Consider the following 19515-nt stretch of genomic DNA (forward strand, 5'->3'; position numbering starts at 1 on the left):
CCGTCATCGACGCTGGGACGCTGCCGGACAAGCCACAACCCCAACCCTCTACATTTTGCTCCGAGTATTGCGGAGGAAAAGACTTGCAAAAATGCACCCTAAGACTGTCCATATTTGATATAATTAAATATCTAAACAATCTTGAATTTGATTGTTTTTCCTCACATGATCTAAAGGGCACTAAATATTGATATAGTGTTATCCAATCCATAAGGGTTTGTAATGTGACTCATAACGACCATTGATGTTGGTTTGGTAAATCAAAATTAAATTCGATTAAGAGTTGGCTCAAATGCTAAGAGTGGGATTTATTTTATGACTTAAACTTTATTCTAACGTGTTCGGATCATGTCGAGCCGCTTTTAAATGTGCCGGGTCTGTGTGCTGTGTTAGTGCCTAGCGGCCCGTTTGCCACCTCTAGTCCATAACATGGGTCACACACAAGGATATCATATTTCAAACTTTGGACTTTGGACTACCTCACTACTACTATATGTGATAATTGAACACAAGATTCCTTCGAACCCATTTAATAGAGTTACTCAATGTTTTGTCATCCTGACACTTTAGAGCTAGGGATTGATTTTTTGTATTAGCCTTCATTAGGGTGCGATGAGAATAAAGATGGATATGCTTTAAAACGAAAAACACACACATAAAACCTATATAAGACTAACCGCAGTCGAACTTGTAAGAACGACAAATGAATGTGGTTTACAAAGCCATTGAACATTCAAATCTCGGCCCCAACCAACGGCTACATCCAACGCGCCCTTCAAGGCCTTCACACCGATGGCCTCGACCTCGCCGCCTATGGCCGACTCTTCCAGCACTTCACCGACCGCCGCCTCCCGCGTCAGGCCAAGCAGCTCCACTCCCGCCTCGTCCTCTTCTCCGTCAAGCCCGGCAACTTCCTCGCCTCAAAACTCATCAACTTCTACTCTAGAGCCAACCGGCTCAAACAAGCCCACAAGGTGTTCGACGAAATTCCCCACAAGAACACTTTTGCTTGGAACGCCCTGCTCATTGGGTACTCCATCCGCAACATGCATACCGATACTCTGAGGGTGTTTTCGGCCATGGTGGAGTCGGGCTCGCCGGAAGTGAAGCCGGATAATTTCACTATAACGTGTGTGATGAAGGCGCTGGGGGGATTGTTTTCCGGTTCGGATTTGGCTAAGGAGGTGCATTGCTTTGTTCTGCGAAATGGGTTCGATTCGGATGTCTTTGTTGCTAATTGTTTGATGACTTTCTACTCGAGATGTGATGAGGTTGGAATGGCCAGGAGTTTGTTTGATAGAATGCTGGAGAAAGATATCGTGTCGTGGAATTCGATGATTGCTGGGTATTCTCAGGCTGGGTATTATGGAGAGTGTAAGGAGTTGTATAGGGAGATGTTGGAGTCTGTGGAGTTGAGGCCTGATGATGTGACTGCAGTTAGTGTCTTGCAGGCATGTGTACAGTCCAGTGATCTTAAATTTGGTATGGAGGTTCATCAGTTTTTGAATGACAGTCACATTGAGATGAATGTCATGCTTTACAATGCTCTTATAGGGTTATATGCAAGATGTGGTAAGTTCGATTGTGCTCAGGAATTGTTTGATGGGATGAGTGAGAAGGATGATGTTACATATGGTTCATTAGTTTCCGGGTACATGTTTCACGGGTTTGTTGATAAAGCCATGGATATTTTCCGAGAATGTACGAACCTAAGCTTAAGTACTTGGAATGCTATGATTTCGGGTCTGGTTCAGAACAATCGGCATGAGGCTGCCATAGATTTAGTTCGTGAAATGCAGGCATGTGGTGTCAAACCAAATACCGTGACATTGTCAAGTGTTCTTCCTGCAATTTCGTATTTCTCAAATTTGAAAGTAGGGAAAGAAATACATGCTCATACAGTCAGAAACAATTTTGATTGGAATATTTATGTTGCAACTGCTATCATTGATACTTATGCAAAGTCGGGTTTCCTTCCTGGGGCACAACAGGTTTTTGATCAATCAAAATATAAGAGCTTGGTCATTTGGACAGCAATAATCTCAGCTTATGCTACCCATGGAGATGCTTATGTGTCTATTGGTCTGTTCTACAAGATGCTCAGTAGTGGGATACAGCCAGATGAAGTAACGTTTACAGCAGTATTAACAGCTTGTTCTCATTCTGGAGTGGTGGACGAAGCTTGGAAAATCTTTAAGGCCATGTTTCCGGTATATGGTATTCACCCTTCGGTTGAGCACTATGCATGCATGGTTGGTGTTCTTAGCCGGGCAGGGAGACTCACTGAAGCTTCTGAGTTAATACAAAACATGTCAATCGAGCCAAGTGCTAAAGTTTGGGGTGCATTACTTAATGGGGCTTCAGTTGCTTGTAATGTTGAACTGGGAAAGTTTGTTTGTGACCGTCTATTTCAGATGGAGCCTGAGAATACCGGGAACTATATAATTATGGCAAATTTATATTCACAAGCTGGGAGATGGGAAGAAGCTGATAAGGTCAGGGAAAGAATGAAAGAAGTTGGATTACAGAAAATTCCTGGTATTAGCTGGATTGAAACAAGTGATGGATTACACAGCTTCATAGCAAGGGATGCATCTAATGTAAGAACTGAAGTGATTTATGAAATACTTGAAGGATTGCTAGGATTGATGAAAGAGAAAGGGTATCTTTTGCAGGATGAATTAGATGAGGAGGGTGTCAATGGTTGAAGCCAAGATCAATTATTACAGGAAGAATGATCCAATACAGGAATTGGATGAGGGTATTATCACAGTGTTTGCTGAGACCCAGAATCAGTAAGTCTATTGATTGGAAAATGGGTGTTTCTTTGTACACCCACTTTGCTGTTTATCACACACATCTTTTTACTAAAGAAGTTTATCACCATTTTTATCAGAGAAAAATTCAGTCACCATCCCCAAACTATGCTGTCAAGGCCAATTTGATACCCGAACTCTCAAAAGTATCAATGTGATACCCAAACATGTATTTTGACATCAACGTGATACTTCCGTAAAAAATCTCTAACGGCTCCGTTTGTTTGCTGACGTGGCAAGCACATGGATCCCAAAAAAAGGTTAAATGACCAATTTACCCTTTTCTTTTGTTAATTAATTTTTTTTTTCAATATTGCTTTCATTATTACTGCCGGAGCCGGTAAAGCCGATCGATCCAGTTTTCTATTTTCCAGACTTTCAATCTCTCTCCCCATCCCAAGCGAAAGTAGACTGTGGTCATATAAAATCATCATACATTCATGTCCATAACATTTGCTCGGCTTCATTCATATAGGTACCACGCTCCTCCTCTTCTTGTCCACGAATCCTTACCAACTCCAACTCTGCAGCAGAACATCTCACGAGTCATTGTCTCCATACCTTTCCATGACCCAAAAATCAACATAACCAGAGGCAGCAAGACTTCCATAAAGCCATAGACACAGACACCCTTCACTGCAATAAACCGCAACACTGAAATTCACACTGTCATCTCCTTCAACCTTAGGAAACGGAAGCCGCAGTCTCCGAAACTCCTCCATCTCCAAATCAAAGACAACAATAGGATCCTCCTCGTCATCAAACTCGGGATTGTAGTCCTCAATTACCCAATGCAGCTTCTCGTTTACAATAACACCTTGATACCTCAATCACCCAATCCGGACATCAACGCACTCCAATCCGGCGAGCACCAATCTCAGATTGCAAAAAAAAAAAAAAAAAGGGAAAAAATAACAACAACTACAACACCAACTCCTCAAATCCCCCAGCGTAGCATCAGTGCAGAACAACACCTCTTGCCCACGTTCTTTCACCGATCTTCTTTTTGGGAGAAACGGAGCCCATTGCAGGAGCCCAATAGCAAGACGTCGCAGTCGGGTCGGGTTAAAGGGGAGGCAAGCTTTACGGCGGAAGTACGGTCTCCGAAGGGAAGCCGATCCAGTTCTAGGGATGCGAGCTGCAAGGAAAGAGGAAGACCATAAGCCTCCAGCCAAGCCTGGCCCATCCCCACCACGGCCACGGCCGCTTGACCGCCAAGTGTTCTGCCTCGCTGGTATCTGCAGACCTCCGCCGGACCGCCATCTCCGAGCCATGGGTGAGCGTTACATCTACCGAACATCACCCTCCCCAGATCGAATTCAAGAAACCCCAGATCGGTTTCGGTGGAGATTGAAAGGAGGAGTGAGAATTCAAGAAACCCCAGATCGGTTTCGGTGGAGATTGAAAGGAGGAGTGAGCAGGTTAGGGTTTGGTTCATATAGGCCGATTCGAAGTGGGATTGAGCGAATTTGGAGGATCATCTCATCAGGGGATGAAGTCCGACATTGAATTGCCTCTCTCTCTCTCTCACAGGTGATTTGGGGAAAATGAGAGTCGAGAGAGTGTGTAGTTGCACCGATCCAGTTTTTTTTTTTTTTTTTTAATTAGTTCTAGTGAAAGACCATTCTGCCCTTGATAAAAATATCACATGGGACCCACGTGCTTGCCACGTCAGCAAACAAACGGAGCAGTTAGAGAATTTTGACGGAAGTATCACGTTGATGTCAAAATACGTGTTTGGGTATCACATTGATACTTTTGAGAGTTCGGGTATCAAATTGGCCTTGGCAGCATAGTTTGGGAACGGTGACTGAACTTTTCTCTAAGAATTTCTATTCTTCACTTTGTCTGAGAATTTCTATTCTTTCACCTTTTGAGATCCAAATAGCTGTAAATAGCTTTCAGTATGTACCTGCCCATTACTTTTATAAAGCTAGCTGTAAATCTTAGCTTGGTCTCTAAGAATCCAATGGAAACTGCATAATACTTTTCCAGCCCTGAATCCTGATCTATAAGATTATCATTGTGTCTCCTTTCGCAAAGGCATTGTGCCTACAAGACTGGATTGTGGTGACCAAGGTGCCCATTTGGGGATTTACCACCACAGCAATGTTCAAGTTCTTATATAGCAGGAGACACAATAGTCATTAGGTTCATTACTTAACCATTTGCTCAAGTTCCAAAGAAAATTACAGGGAGTTGAAGGCGGTGAATGTAATGGTAGAGGGCGGCACAAAGCCTTGAGATAAGTGAAGAATATATGGCATAGTTGCTGAGTTCCACCAGCTTCGATCTGCATTATTGGTGTCATAGGGGACAAGAGGAATGAGTCAGGGATGGGCCTATGTTTTTCTTTTCTTCTTCTTCTTGTTTTGTGCGAGGCAAATCAATAATGATAGTAGTTATGGAGATAATGAAGAGGGAATGACAAATGGGGTTGAACTGGACATAAACTTGTGGACAAAAAAACCTACATACCTAGCCATCTTGGTCAAATCTACCCTGCTGCAATCTCCCTAATGATCTTGCTTGTTTCATTTTCTAGATCAGATGGACGTGGAACAAACGAAATCAACACAATACCGACAGAGCTAGTGATCAACACATGGTGCATCAAAAAAGAAAGGGGATCAACACATGTTATGACTGGGAGAATGACCCGACATATAGCTAAGAGTTCAGATAAATGTCAGTGTAATTAGGATATTTACAAGCATTTGATCGATTTTTGTGAATGTGTGATAGTGTTTGTATTAATATTTATGCATTTGTGGAAAGTTTAACTTTATATATACGTTGAAATTCATATACATCAACGATTGACAATTATTTACATTGATCTTAAACTGTTATACACATTATTTCGTTTATTTTTTAATAATTGAATTACTACTAACATCCACAAAATTAATTATGTCTCGATCAATAGTTTATAAGAGCGAAATAAATTGATGTAGTTTGTATCATATCTACATCGTCATTCTAGATCACATAAAAGTAAGGGATAGAATAATTTACATATGCAAATGGATCTCAATATAGTCAACAATTTGGCCCCCTAAATACAATACGTGGGAACAAAAATTGAAGGGGCAACCATTCAAAATGCACATAAAAAGCCACAACATTCCTCAAAACTTTCCCCGAGCTACTCTATAAAGTGCATGCAAAGTGAAAGTTGATCCAAACCATAAGCACACGATCCCATATGATGGAACTAGACACCACCACCACAACCATCATGGGCGCTCTGGCCACGCTCTCACCTCCCCAACTCTCCGATCTCACTCACACCCTCCTCTCCCTCTCCCACCACCACCGCCGCCGCATCTCCTCCCTCCTCTCCTCTCCCATCCTCTTTGCCCTCACCATCCGCCGCCTCAACTCCCTCTCCCTCCACCACAAGACCCTCCTCATCGCCCGCCACGTCATCTCCTCCCTCCACCACCTCGCCCTCCACTTCCAGCCCGCCGCCAAAGCCCCACCGCCACGCGTCAAGCTGAGAGACCTCGACGCCGTCCTCCTCCTCCTCTTGCTCTGCGAGGCCCACCAGCACGACCCTGACGCCCTCCAAGCCCCCACCGCGAAATGGCGGGAAGTACTCGGCAAGTTCTACTGTGACACCATGTTAACGGTTTCCGGCATCGGGGCCCAAAACGCGTCGGTTTTGGTTTCGTACGTTGAAATGCTGACGAGGTGTTTGAGGTTCGTTAGTGCGATGGAGAGTTGTAGTTTTGGCGGGAAGGCTGGAAGGGAAGTGCCGGCGGCGAAAGCGGTGGTGGTGGCGCTGCCGTCGGTGGAGGTGAGAAGTCGTGGCGGCGGGCCCAAGGAGTGCGTGATATGTAAGGAAGAGATGGCGGAGAACAGAGATGTGTGCGAGATGCCGTGCCGGCATTTGTTTCATTGGGTGTGTATTTTGCGGTGGCTGAGCAAGAGGAACACGTGTCCCTGCTGCCGCTTTGGGCTTCCGACGGATGATGTGTACGGCGAGATCCAGCGGCTGTGGGACGTTTTGGATAATGTGGCTTCGGAGAAGGGTTTAGTTTAAGGTAGTAATTACAGACGAAGCAGTTGTGCACTATAAAATTTCTGCCTCCACATTTTGTACAAGTATACAGTTGTTGTCACTCTTAGCCGGTTGAAAAAATATAGTCCGATCGTCTCACTGAAGCCTTTCGTAATCATGAAAAGCTGATACGAAGTGTACGTGTAGAGATCAGATGGGGTGTCGACTTTCTGGCTGTGAAAGGGTTCAATATATATATATATGGGATGAGGAGGTTTTGTATGGATGTGATGAATTGGATGTAGAGAATCACACAAGTTCTTGATTTTGACTCGTGTGGTCAAGAATGTTGTCTGTATTGTACGTAGCTAAATAAATTAATGGGGGACTATGAAATGGGAAAGCAGATATTTTAGGTAGCATTACAAGAGTAATGATTCACCAAATTCGGATCGTTGTCATAATTTTATGTGTCATTAGTTTTGGGTAAGAAATTTGCAATTGAGGATGGGGTCTATGTTTATGGTTGTATACGTGTGTGGATAATCAAAAGCTAATAGATGTCTACAATATCGCAACATGACATGATTAATCTCATCCATTTTCACTGAGATTAGATCTTATCATGAAATGAGCTCAATACCTGAAATTTTGTTGTTGTGATCATACGTAAAAGTTTGATTAATAGTTAACAGTATAAATGGTTTATATAGAGATCCACCATACTGTATAACTCGTATAAAAGAGTCAATTACTCTAAAGTATATGCTGCAACGAATTGTAAACTATAACGTCTTTAAACTATAAATCTTACGGTATCTCGTAAGAAACAATCCTGGTTAGTAATTTTTCGTATTATACGCGAATAAAACATGTATTTACGTTTTATTTAAAAATACTTCTGTACTTCATATTTTTGAAATGCACTCATTAAATTTCCCGTACTTTACTATAGACGATTTTTACGTTTTTTTCCGTATTTTACACATTATTGAACAAAAATGAATATAAATTAATATTTTTAATTAAAAATTTTAATTATTTAATTAATTAAAAATATTTTGCCGAACTTTTCAACGACCTATTTGATAAAATGTCAGAATAATACACGTACATATTTTTCGCGTACTATACACGTCCCGTTTTTTACTAACTATGGAAACAATCAAGAAAAGTACCAAAGGTGAATTTAGAAATGGTCCATATCATAGATGCAAATGGACCGATTCCAAAACGACTGAAAACCGACTCAAGCTCACTTTTAAAACCCAACAGAAAGCCCACAAGAAGTAGTTGGGCCAGGTTCAAGATCAAATTAGAAGCCCACCAACCAACACCAACCCGACTACCAAAGTTCATGTTTGATGTCTCATCTTCCTGTCTTCCTCAAGTCATCTGTAAAAAGTTATGTCATTTATGCGGGAATTCACAGTTTAGTTTATTCAAGAACACCAAATTAGATTGTGTCATTGACTCATTGTTTTGTGAAATTTAAAGGAACTAGACTCTTAGAAGTTTTGGATATGCATGTCCATCAAATGATGAACACAACACTCACTATGTTGGCATGATACAGTCTTCAATGTGTATTTTGCAAGATTTTAAGCAAACCTTCACATCATCTGAATTGTAACACTTCACATATATGGTGGAACATACTAAATTCTTTTTGTATATACAATATTGAAGGTTTCAAATCTAAAGTTCTCATCTCATCAATTCGTTTAAAGATCAACTAAAACATTGGAGGAAACTAAAATATTAAATTATTATATTGATAGAATTCTGTAAAATCACAAAAATAATACTAAAAGGATTAGACTTATACAAAAATTATCAGCATTTATTGAAACTATTCGTCTAAACTTCATTAAGCTAGGTTGTATTACCTTTATTAAACCCCAACATTACTACCCTTACAAGACATCACTGCTATTTGTCTGCTTGTGTTTTGCCTAACATAGAGACATCATTTTTCTGCTTTTTTCCCCTACGCATAAACAACACTACTCATTATGTATATCATCATTGTCATCTAAGTCTCTAGCTTTATTACCCCTTACGGCAACATCTATCAATGAAAAATACATAGCAACGATATTTTATAATGTAAAGGATTGTGTCATTAAACAATTGACTGAATTATATGAATTAGTATCATAAAAACAAATATACGTTTATTTTTGGGTGATTTAGCTATGTGAGCAAGAGCAACAATAATGATCTAAAACAAATTTAGCATATATATGTATTGTCAATATTGACAGAGTTACACCAAGAGGTGGCAAGATTTAGGGTTTAGGCGTACACCAAGAGGGTCTTAGGCGTCAAGATTTTCAGGACATCGGTTCCATGTTATGGCAGTGTAAGATTATGAGTTTTTTTAACTTTTGCATTTTTTCAGCAGTTCCTTTAGGATTTTAGTCTTTTGGACTTTAGTTTTTTGGATTTCTTTTGGATTTAGTACTCTTCGTGAGCTTGCGTTGTAATATAAATGGTGTTCTGTACCCTTCATGCTTGACCGAGTGAGGTCGTATGATTTACTATCAATGAATTAGTCTTCCGTTGCCCTAAAAAATATTGACAGAGTTAGAATATTAGTAGTTTTAAAAATGTCATCGCACATGCTAAAGATAGTACTTACAATGTTAGCATGATCTGCGAGTTAGTGTTTTGCAAGATGAGAAGCAATACACTTTTATATGTTTTGGATTGTAATAGTCACCATATAAACTCATTTTCCTTGTCCTGATTTTACATCTAAAATAAATTAGCTTATGTACTTCAGTTTTTGAGTGTTGGTGTTAAGGATGACATAGGAACCAATCACATGACTTTATTAGCACCAAATTGAAGGCAAGTTCCTCTAAAGATTGCGCCCTAAAGCCCCGATCTTTTAATGAATGTCTCATAGGGAGTCTTGATTCTTAATACTGTGGCTGTGAAGTGTACCCAATTTGAGTCAAATTCCTTGCTATAGCTCAATGTGAATCTTGAACATCTAACCTCTGTAATTTTTTTTTTTTTTTTTGACCTTCTATGCATTGGTGCGTAGGAAACCTTAGAACTCTTAAGCATCGTGGTGGACGAACTTGTCATTCATCCTAATTAATATATTTGCATTGTCTTTTGGCCTTCAGCCAAGAGACAAAATTCAATCTAGCTTCCAACTATAGCAGATCAGCCTAAAGAATAGGTCTAACTAAACAATAAAGCAAGCTTCACAGAATCACAGCAGCGGAGAACAAGGTCTAGCAGAATTAAGAACTGCATATATATCAACACAGAGGGAAGAAACCCCATTAAGCAATTTAACAAAGCATATCCCACCCAGACAAAGTCGCAGAACTAACAGAAGGAGGAGCCTGGTAGGCTGGTACAGCAAAGAATAAGGTACTTACATTTATTGCAAGATTTCTTTTTTTTTCTTTTTTTTTTCAGTTAATCATAGATAATTTAATGGATTTTCAAATGGTTTCTAGATAATGTTTAATTTGGATGCCTCAATTAGTCTTTTTATAACAGGTTTTTGTCACTTTTATAAAGCATGCTAAAAGGACATAAAAGATTTCTGTCTTGGGAGAATGTTTCCAAACATATATTTGATTAATGACCCCTCTTAATTCTAAATTGGATTTTTGAATCATGAAAACGTTGGTGCCAAACCCAGGCCCTACTCACAATAACAGAAGGGGTCCAATTGATGATAATGAGTGTGCTTAAAGCTCTGGCATGCTCATATTGCATATTCAATAGGGAATTGGAGCTTGGTAAGTACAAACATTGATGGCTCATGATCAAATAAGAGTTGCTTGGTCATTTCTCTCATGTGCAGAGCAAGCCAATTTTGAAACCATTGATTATAACAATACCAGTGTTCCATATCTATTGGTTTGGAGATAGAATGATTTTATTTCTTCACACAAAAGCATTCGCAATTAGGGATGACATATAATGGCAACCTGCCCACACTGATTGAATTGTAGGATGGTGTGCTGCTTTAGGCCCTTAGCTGGCTATATCTTACACCAAATTGAATGCTTTCTCAGTTTCTCCATTATTAAACTAGTAACATGCTGCATTAATTTTCAGTGTTTCACTTTCTTTGTTCTTCTTTTGCTCGAGAATACAATAATTTTCACATAAGCAAAATACTTTGGAATGTAGATCTGAAGAGCCACCAACCCAGGAAAAAAAAAAATCATGTTGCTGTCAACTTTTTATGGACAAATCCTATCTAGAAATCAGATTAATTGAGATTAGGATGTTCTTCAAAAGATCAATTGTTGATGCATGTGAGACTTTAATTGCGGATCCTCAAGGGTTATAAGGGTCAATTGAACCCACATATTTGATTATTTTTTTAAAAAAGCACTCATTATATAATTGTTGATTTAATTTGTTCTTTAAAATTAACTGATATATTCAATGTGAGCAAAAAACACAGTGAGAATCAATCTTAAAGAGTTTTCTTTTTCTTTTAAGGACATATTAGAATATATGAGACTGAAAGTGCATATAGACAATAGCATAAGATATGTTCACCATCATTTGGAGCAATGCTTTCATTATGTTATTGAATAACTTGTGTGATACTCAAGAATCAGGCATGAAGATCAGAGAGGAAAATGCATTAAGAAATAAACACAATGAAACATTCATCTGCAGCAATTGTTTTGTTTTATATTGATCACCACTATACTCCAAATCATAATGCACCTATTTCTAAACCACATGCACACAGATTCGGTAGTACTTTGTGCCATTGTTAAGTCAGAAACAGAAAAACTATATACGATGACAGACAATATAAACAAAAATGAACAACAAGACAATTCAAATAACACACGTGACAGTAACAGCCAGAAGTAGCTGCATCAAACTATATACTTCTCACAGTTCTCTGATAGTCTGATGTAATCCCCTTAATTTCAAATTTTGAATTTTGAATTTTGAATCCTACTCCTATATTATTAATAATTTGCATGCAAATTAATAAATGCACTGAATCAAATGGTCCTCAGTCCTCACCAGTCACCACTCAGGAGTTGAGTCCTCATTGTCTACATTGATAAACCGTTCCAAATCAAATACCCGTGAAAACACTAATCTAACAGTTTTCAGATCCGGAATTTCAAACTACAAAACTTTCGCTAAAATCTTATTAAGTTTTAATCTTTGCCTTACCAAAGAGTTCGAGCCAAATTTGGGGAAGTGTCCCCTTGCATGAGTAAGGACCAAGATAATTTAGGTACAACTTTTTCTCTAAAGCAGTCAATTGCTTAATACCAAGAAGAGAAAACAAAGTAAAATGATTGTGTAGAAAATTAACATAGGCTCTTCCTATGAATGATTGTCTACAGTTAAAACTTTTTCAGTAAAAAGAAACTAGATCACAGTTATTAATTTTCAAAAAAGAAGCTCATCACTGTTACCAACATTACTTTTAAGTACAGACAGACAGTGTTTCTGCTGTCAATGAATATTCATCCCCCACCTGGTGGTTAGCAAAGAGTCCAAGCTCTGTTCTTGGTTTTCTAAACATTGACAGTAGCAGCTTTACCTTTGCACAAGTATACATTGTCCACCCAGAAAAGAGGAAAATTTCCCATTTTCTCTAAACTTCTATGCAGCATTTTGTGAGTTTTATATGATCTGAGAAGGGTAATCAAGTTTAAGATCAAGAACTTGCTGGAGTGAAAGATCAAGAAGAAAGACAATGATTGCTACTAGCAAGGAAGATGGGAAATTGAGGTGGGTTCTTTCTCTTTCACCCACTCACTCTCACACACACACACATATATCATTGATGATTGTTCATAATGTGATATGGGTTTTGTTTCAGTGATAGGAAAATGGAAGGAGATGAGGGTATGAGGACATTGGAGTGCCTAAGAGGAAGACTACTGGCAGAGAGACAAGCTTCAAGGGTGGCAAAAGAGGATGCAGAATCCATGGCCAAGAAGGTAATTTTCAGTTTCAAGCTATTCTTCTCAATCCTACTTGCTAAGTTGAATCTAGAGTGTATATAATTGATTAATGTTGGGGTATGATGACAGTTGATAGAGCTACAGAACAGGCTGAAAGAAGAGACAAAATTGAAGAACAAAGCTGAAAAGAAGCTCAAATTCTTGAAGACAAAGCTTGAATCTTTGAAACCTTCTTCTGTACCAGTTGAATCAGAACAGTCAAGTTCCTCTGAATATAGTGAAACATCTAGAAGGCAATCCACAAGTACTTCAAGCTCCAATTACCCAGAAGACAATGAGCCCAAGCCCACAGTCAAAGACTCAAACTTCTCAGGAACATCCAGTCAAAATCAAGTAGTGAAGTCCCCCACATCTGAGAAAAGTCATGAGAGTGATCTTTTCACTGAAGAAAATTCAACTGCTCAAAGTACTAGTCCTGCTTCCAGTTCCACTTCTAGCTTAGAATTTCCTTCCCCAGAATACTCGGGTCATAAATCTGAAGATTCAAAGAGTGGTGATCATATTAGGTATGTAATTCCAATCAAGGCACCATTGCACCAGCTTTTAACCCAACTCTTAGTTACTAATTGATGTGTTACATGTCATTTTGTTACTCATTATATATAAATAAGGTCCTGATTGAGCCCAAGTAAATCACACAATTGGGATTGAAAAGTTGGGATAAAAGTTGGTGCCTCCAGCCTTATCGAGTTTTGAATAATGCATGCATATAAAAGATCTTCATTTTCCATGATGGGTATGCTTAGCATAGCTAATAAGAATAAAATGGCAATTTTTCAGTTACTCAAACCTAAAGTCTTCAATGGAAAAGATTGAGAATGAGAATGGGAACTTGGATTATGTTGATAACAAACTTGCATTAGTTCCTGTGATTATGCCTGCTACCTCTCACACCAGTACAACTGACCTGAAGCCAGTCAGTGCAAGTGTTAGAGAAGTTCTTGATGTTCTAAGGCATATCAGAGAAAATATTCAAAGCTCAATGGAGAAAAGGCACATGACTAGAGTAACTGGCCCAACTGATCAAACTCAAACATGCAAATAGCAATAAACAATAATGTATTATAATCAAATTCTTTTTAGATGATCTCTAGTTATAGAATATGATACATTGTATCCGAAAGAGCAGAGTGTTTGGATGGATTAATATTTGTGGATGAGTAATAAAGTTGCTTGGGCTGTGCACAATTCAGTCACAGAGAGCATGTGAACTGTGGGGTTTGTTTTGCAGATGATGCTTTTGTTTGGGTCCCATTTGGCCACATTCTTTGTTTGCTTTTTTTTTTTTTTTTTCTGCCTTTGTAGCTTACTTCGAGTGTAACTGAATTTTTAGGAGGTGGTTGGATATTATGGCTTGATCCCTGTGACCCTCAGATTTTATTGTTGAGATTTGGCTTTGGCCAGAGCTCTTTACTGTTTTTTGGCTAAAAGATTGGTTTGATCTGATCTTTGACAGAGTTGGTTCTGCACTTGCTAATATATTTGTTAATCAAGGCTCTTCAATTTGGAGGTCAATTCATTGTGCTCAGAAGCCTTGGAGTTTTACCATTTTGAAGCTATTCAACTAGGTTTAATTAATGTGTTAAGATTTGCCTATATAAGAAACAAGGATTATTGATAAACACTAGAACTGAATCCTTCTGGTGTGGCTTGCAGTTGAGTCTGTGCTTAATTTGGATTTACATGCAGGACCATCACATGCTCCAGTGCACACATAAAATGCAATTTTGTATTCTCTCAAAGACTATGATAACTAGCATTTCAGAGCTACTCAACACTTAATCCAACAATTGGAGTTTGTTAAATGGTTGTTCACAATAAAAAAAATGTATAGATCGAGGAGCACAAACCTAATATAACATATGAATTTGTCATTTTGTATCAGGAAACAATCTTCTAATTCAATATAAACAACTCCTACATGAATCATTCTAAGCATGTATGAATCTATAAACCATGATCCTTTTCACTCTTGTTTATTAATTGATTTCGAGTTGGATGCTTCAAGTAGTGACGGATTGAAAGAGTGAGTAAAGATAGTTGTCAATCCTGCTACCTCTAAATTTCATTGTTATTTCATTATTTTTTTATTTTTTTATTTTTTTAAATGATGTAAAAGCAAAATGTTTATTGACATATTTTAAATTAATTTAGGCAAGAAAAGACACGACAAGGAACTTTAAGTGAATACATAACATGAAACGTGCTCCTCACATCAAAATATTTGAAAACTTCTTCATCTTGCTCCACGAAGAAAAATTCATAGATTCGCCACAAATCAAAACGGACAAATTCATTCACGCCTCATGCCTAGTATAGTCATGTGCATTTCACAATTCCTACCTAATATGAATGATCAATGATGATGTTTAGCTCAGTTTGATCACCCCTTGAAAAGTCATGTTAAATTCAATGCGCTTCACCTCTACCACCGACCTGTAAGAAAGAAATGTACCTCTTATACATAAAACTGGGCAAGCAATAACCAGAAAAGTTCTTGCTGAATCGATTAGTCAAGTCGATTTCTAATCAGACTTCTCTTTTAACAGTAACAATTCCACGGTGTCTGGAAGAAGGCCGTGGGAAAGTCATTTTCAATGGCCATGAGGTTTGCCCTAATTGAAGGGTCACACAAAGTAAAGCACTACTATATATGACTATTGACTAGTCACTGCTGATAAAACTTTGGGCTAATGCTTGCCATATATAGTTGAGCCACCATTATCAAACTCTTTGAAGCAAGAATTGAATTAGCAAAGAGACCCTGCCATTAATAAGTCGGTGCAAACATGGATTTCTAGATCTACCATTATTTGGTGGTATTGTAGCTCTTTCTTGTGAGCACACACGCACGAGCAGTCCTCTTTCTCGTGATGACCAGAAAAGGGAACATGCAAAAATTTTCGTTTTAAAAAAAAAAAGGGTGGGTAGTTATTGCAGAAGAAATAGATTCATCGGTAGTTATTGCAGTGAGAATAATGAGAGAGAAAAGTGGGGGTTTTTAATTTTCTTAATAAAAAACTATTTTATAATTGTCATATTTATCTTTGTGATTTAATATTTCAGGGTTAAATCTGTCAAAATTTTCAGTTTTGGCTAACAAAGCCTCTTCTTTTAATAATAGTATAGATAATTAAAATATTATACAATTAATGGTCATAAACATTTTTAAAAAATTATTATTTACACTTTTTATTTAAGATGTGTTCAAGTTTTATCTATCCAAATGGTAATATTTGAAAAAAGAAATGATTCACCTTAATCTTTTTCTTTCAAAATTTATGTTTTAGAAGTCATATTATCTACATATAAGAATTTAAAATTATGTAAATTGATATTTCTATAAATTAATCCATATTTTTACGTCCGTATTTTTATTATTTTTAAACATGTACATATCGAATTTTATAATTTTCCGTTTCTATATTTTATGACTAAAATTTTAAAAATATTTTTCACTAAAAATTACCGAATTATTCATGTATGTATTTTTTACGTTTAATTCCCGTCTCAAATTTGACTAATTATGGTAAATTGAGATTTGGCACCTTGTAAATGAGGTCAAGGGGTGACATAGAACATCTTAGCTTTTTTGTGTATTTATCTCGAGACTCTGTAAAATGATCGCTCATTGTCTGCAAAAATTTGTTGTTACTAATAGTTCATTGCTTTTATGTGTGAAGGCATGACTCGTTGCATGTTCTCTCATCTCTCATTATTCGTGATCATAATTATTCTTTTGAATTATAGATATAAATTCTAAACAATGATAAACCATTTTTTCCTAAATGCTCTGTGGCCATGTTCTTATTAAAATTTATTGTTTCAAGTTACAATTTTTTTTTTTGTCTAATAATTATTGCCACGGAAGAGAATGATAAACTCGATCTTTTTCAACTAAGAACATGAAAACAACTGTTGGAAAATTTTCAATCAGTAATTTAGGGACACATGTCAGCACCATACCTAACTTGAACACTCGGGCTCCTTTGATACTACTGAAGTTGCATTATGCTTCCATGCATATACGAAGCTCCTCCATCACAAAACAGGGTGTATATTGTTGATGTGCCCACCAAGCTAATAGCTAAGGAGCATGGGCTGAGGACCACAAAGTTTCTTCTTCATTCTACTACAAGAATAACAACAAAAGCAACATTTATCATCTAGATACTTCGAGTTAAGTATGAAGATTAAGGTAGCAAGATCATTATCTTGTCAATCATCTCTATTTTGGTTTGGTGGGGAGCTACGTCCATTGTCGATAATTGTGGTTATTGGTTTAGTTCATGTGTACTTGTATCAATATCATAGAATTTAATTAGATCCAATACTTGGATGGTCTTGCTATAAAAGGAATTTATTTTTAAAAACAAGTATAATTAATATGCAAATTTTTAGTTTTCTCCGATATCACATTTGATTCAAATGTAAATCATTTTACAAGTCCTCTTATAAAATGATGATCGAAAAACTTATTCTATATATATGAAAAGGTCATCTGAAACACATTTTATTTACATGCAAGATAAAATCATGAATCATGCTAAGTCCATTTTACAGTGTTTTTTCATGATCATTAACATAACAGTAATTTCTTAATGACAGCCATTACCTCTGCCGCTATTGAACTAGGAATGTTATCATTAGAAGCAAAGGCACCAAGGAATTCTCCTCTATAGTCATGAAAAACGGCTCCATAACCACAATGGCCTGAATCTTGCTTCCAAGCACCGTCAGTATTTATTTTAACCCACCCAAAAGGAGGAGGGAACAAATTAACCTCAATAACTGACGGAGTACGGTGCGACTTGCATTGAACTCTGAAACGCTTCAACACTTGAAGATCAAGAAGAGAGTTGGTCATATAGCCGGAAGCAATGCGACTTGCAGCTTGAACATGCCCAACAATTAAACGGCAAATTATTGTCACATTGAAACCCTGACCTTCATGCTTCATTTTATTCCTTGCTTGCCATATAAACCATAGAACAGTGGTAAAACATGCAAGTTCATGTGGTAACACAATTGTCGATAATTGTGGTTATTGGTTTTGTTTTGAATCAAACCCAAACCCAAAGGGCGGGTGGCAATATATTCATCTAAAGCCAGAATAGGCTGTTACATACCCTTCCGCTGCCATCTACAGACAGACAAGAATGTAGTGGTAGTACCCACAGTGGTACATAAAAAGAGACCTACCCGTTAGACATTCATGAACGTAGATATAGCAGATATCCTCTTTTGGTACTACTCCAGAGGCGCTAGAGAAACATAGAGTGCGCACAAACGCTTAGCTTCCTAAGATAAGGAATTATTGTAATTAGACTAACTAAAAACATAAAGATGGGCCTAGGGCAAAAACCCTAGCCCAAAATACTGCAGTCCAAGTAGCCCAAGAAGAAGGCCCACCCAAGGCGCAGCAGACTTGGCTCGGCTCGGCTCCAGCCATCACCTCCAGACCACCAAACTTCCAGTGTAGCTCCTCTCCAGTTTCTGCTCCATCATGCCCCCGCCGCCCCGAGTCCGCCACAGTCTGCCACGACCAAAACCCGACGAACCCCGCCACAACACGAAAACACGATGAGACCAAGCCGCCACAAGCTGCATCCCCACAAACCAGTTTCGATGTCACCGTCCCCGATCGACACCGCCACCGAATTCGAATCGCGCCGTCGATCCACGCCTCTACCGACACAAGATCTACCGCCTCCCAGAGATTACCTGCCGGAAACACAAAAACCAAACTGCACCTGCCAAAACTTGAGCAACCCAATCCAAGGACTACATGAACAACCCAATCATTCCCCGTCCGGCAGCAAAACCACATGACATCGGCGAGGCCAAGGCCAGCCGAGCTGCCAGGGCCGCCACCGGACGAGAGGTTAGCACAGAGACGCCGCCGAGTTAGGGTTTTCTCTCAAAGGGAGAGAGAAGGTTGGTAGGAAGATTTTTTAGGAAATTGGGAAAAAGCTTTTAGGCTAGGTGTTGTGGTTATTGGTTTAGTTCATGTGTACTTGTATCAATATCATAGAATTTAATTAGATCCAATACTTGGATGGTCTTGCTATAAAAGGAATTTATTTTTAAAAACAAGTATAATTAATATGCAAACTTTTAGTTTTCTCCCGTATCACATTTGATTCAAATGTTAATCATTTTACAAGTCCTCTTATAAAATGATCATTGAAAAACTTATTCTATATATATGAAAAGGTCATCTGAAACACATTTTATTTACATGCAAGATAAAATCATGAATCATGCTAAGTCCATTTTACAGTGTTTTTTCATGATCATTAACATAACTGTGTTTCTCTATCATAAACATAGATCGAGTGTATATATTCCCTACCTGCAAAATGTACACATAGAAACTATGCTAACCAAGAAAGGATATCCATGAACCTTTGTTTTTTCTTAAGTAGAAATTCATTTATTTCCAACCCACCAATCTCATAATAATGAAAACTAGTAAGATTTAAACTTATAATCTCCACGATATCAATTATTTTAAATAACCAATATGTCACAATCACCGACATGATTCTAATAAACTTAATCGTGAACCATACACTATATAATATATACATGATAACCATGTGTTGTAAAATAACACGCAATGATATCAATTATGAGTAATCACCTGTTTATCTTGTGAGTACACATAAGTTTATAGGCTTTAAGTGATTGATGGGAGTGA

The 19515-nt window shown here is 38.0% G+C and overlaps 3 protein-coding genes across 4 annotated transcripts; all 3 read left to right on the forward strand.

Annotated features, from left to right (window-relative positions):
• Positions 1 to 552: 552 nt before the first annotated feature.
• On the forward strand, positions 553 to 3659 carry LOC133721206 (pentatricopeptide repeat-containing protein At2g37310). The gene has a single exon (XM_062147754.1). The coding sequence runs from the start codon at positions 708 to 710 to the stop codon at positions 2706 to 2708; it is 2001 nt and encodes a 666-aa protein (XP_062003738.1). The 5' UTR covers positions 553 to 707; the 3' UTR covers positions 2709 to 3659.
• Positions 3660 to 5743: 2084 nt separating this feature from the next.
• Positions 5744 to 7244, forward strand: LOC133721088 (E3 ubiquitin-protein ligase SGR9, amyloplastic). The gene is made up of 2 exons (XM_062147611.1): positions 5744 to 7066; positions 7097 to 7244. Exon 1 carries the CDS (start codon positions 6025 to 6027, stop codon positions 6862 to 6864), a length of 840 nt encoding a protein of 279 aa, XP_062003595.1. The 5' UTR covers positions 5744 to 6024; the 3' UTR covers positions 6865 to 7066; positions 7097 to 7244.
• A 2821-nt stretch (positions 7245 to 10065) lies between these two features.
• On the forward strand, positions 10066 to 14189 carry LOC133720000 (uncharacterized). Of its 2 annotated transcripts, XM_062146197.1 has the most exons (5): positions 10066 to 10215; positions 12456 to 12576; positions 12668 to 12788; positions 12882 to 13318; positions 13593 to 14189. In XM_062146197.1, exons 2-5 carry the CDS (start codon positions 12542 to 12544, stop codon positions 13855 to 13857), a joined length of 858 nt encoding a protein of 285 aa, XP_062002181.1. In that variant the 5' UTR covers positions 10066 to 10215; positions 12456 to 12541; the 3' UTR covers positions 13858 to 14189. The 2 variants fall into 2 exon arrangements, with proteins under 2 accessions (XP_062002181.1, XP_062002180.1); XM_062146196.1 differs by lacking the exon at positions 10066 to 10215 and having other exon boundaries at positions 11744 to 12576; positions 13593 to 14188.
• The last annotated feature ends 5326 nt before the right edge of the window (positions 14190 to 19515 follow it).

This window comes from Rosa rugosa, chromosome 7 (genome assembly GCF_958449725.1).
Source record: "Rosa rugosa chromosome 7, drRosRugo1.1, whole genome shotgun sequence".
NCBI classification, from domain to species: Eukaryota; Viridiplantae; Streptophyta; class Magnoliopsida; order Rosales; family Rosaceae; genus Rosa; species Rosa rugosa.

Excerpts from the sequence above, each read along its gene's own strand:
- LOC133720000 (XM_062146197.1), top strand. The coding sequence starts at position 12,542 with ATGATTGCTACTAGCAAGGAAGATGGGAAATTGAG. Across the intron at positions 12,577-12,667 it reads AAGGAAGATGGGAAATTGAG|TGATAGGAAAATGGAAGGAG; the intron begins GTGGGTTCTTTC and ends GTTTTGTTTCAG. Across the intron at positions 12,789-12,881 it reads CAGAATCCATGGCCAAGAAG|TTGATAGAGCTACAGAACAG; the intron begins GTAATTTTCAGT and ends GTATGATGACAG.
- LOC133721206 (XM_062147754.1), top strand. The coding sequence starts at position 708 with ATGTGGTTTACAAAGCCATTGAACATTCAAATCTCGGCCCCAACCAAC.
- LOC133721088 (XM_062147611.1), top strand. The coding sequence starts at position 6,025 with ATGATGGAACTAGACACCACCACCACAACCATCATGGGCGCTCTGGCC.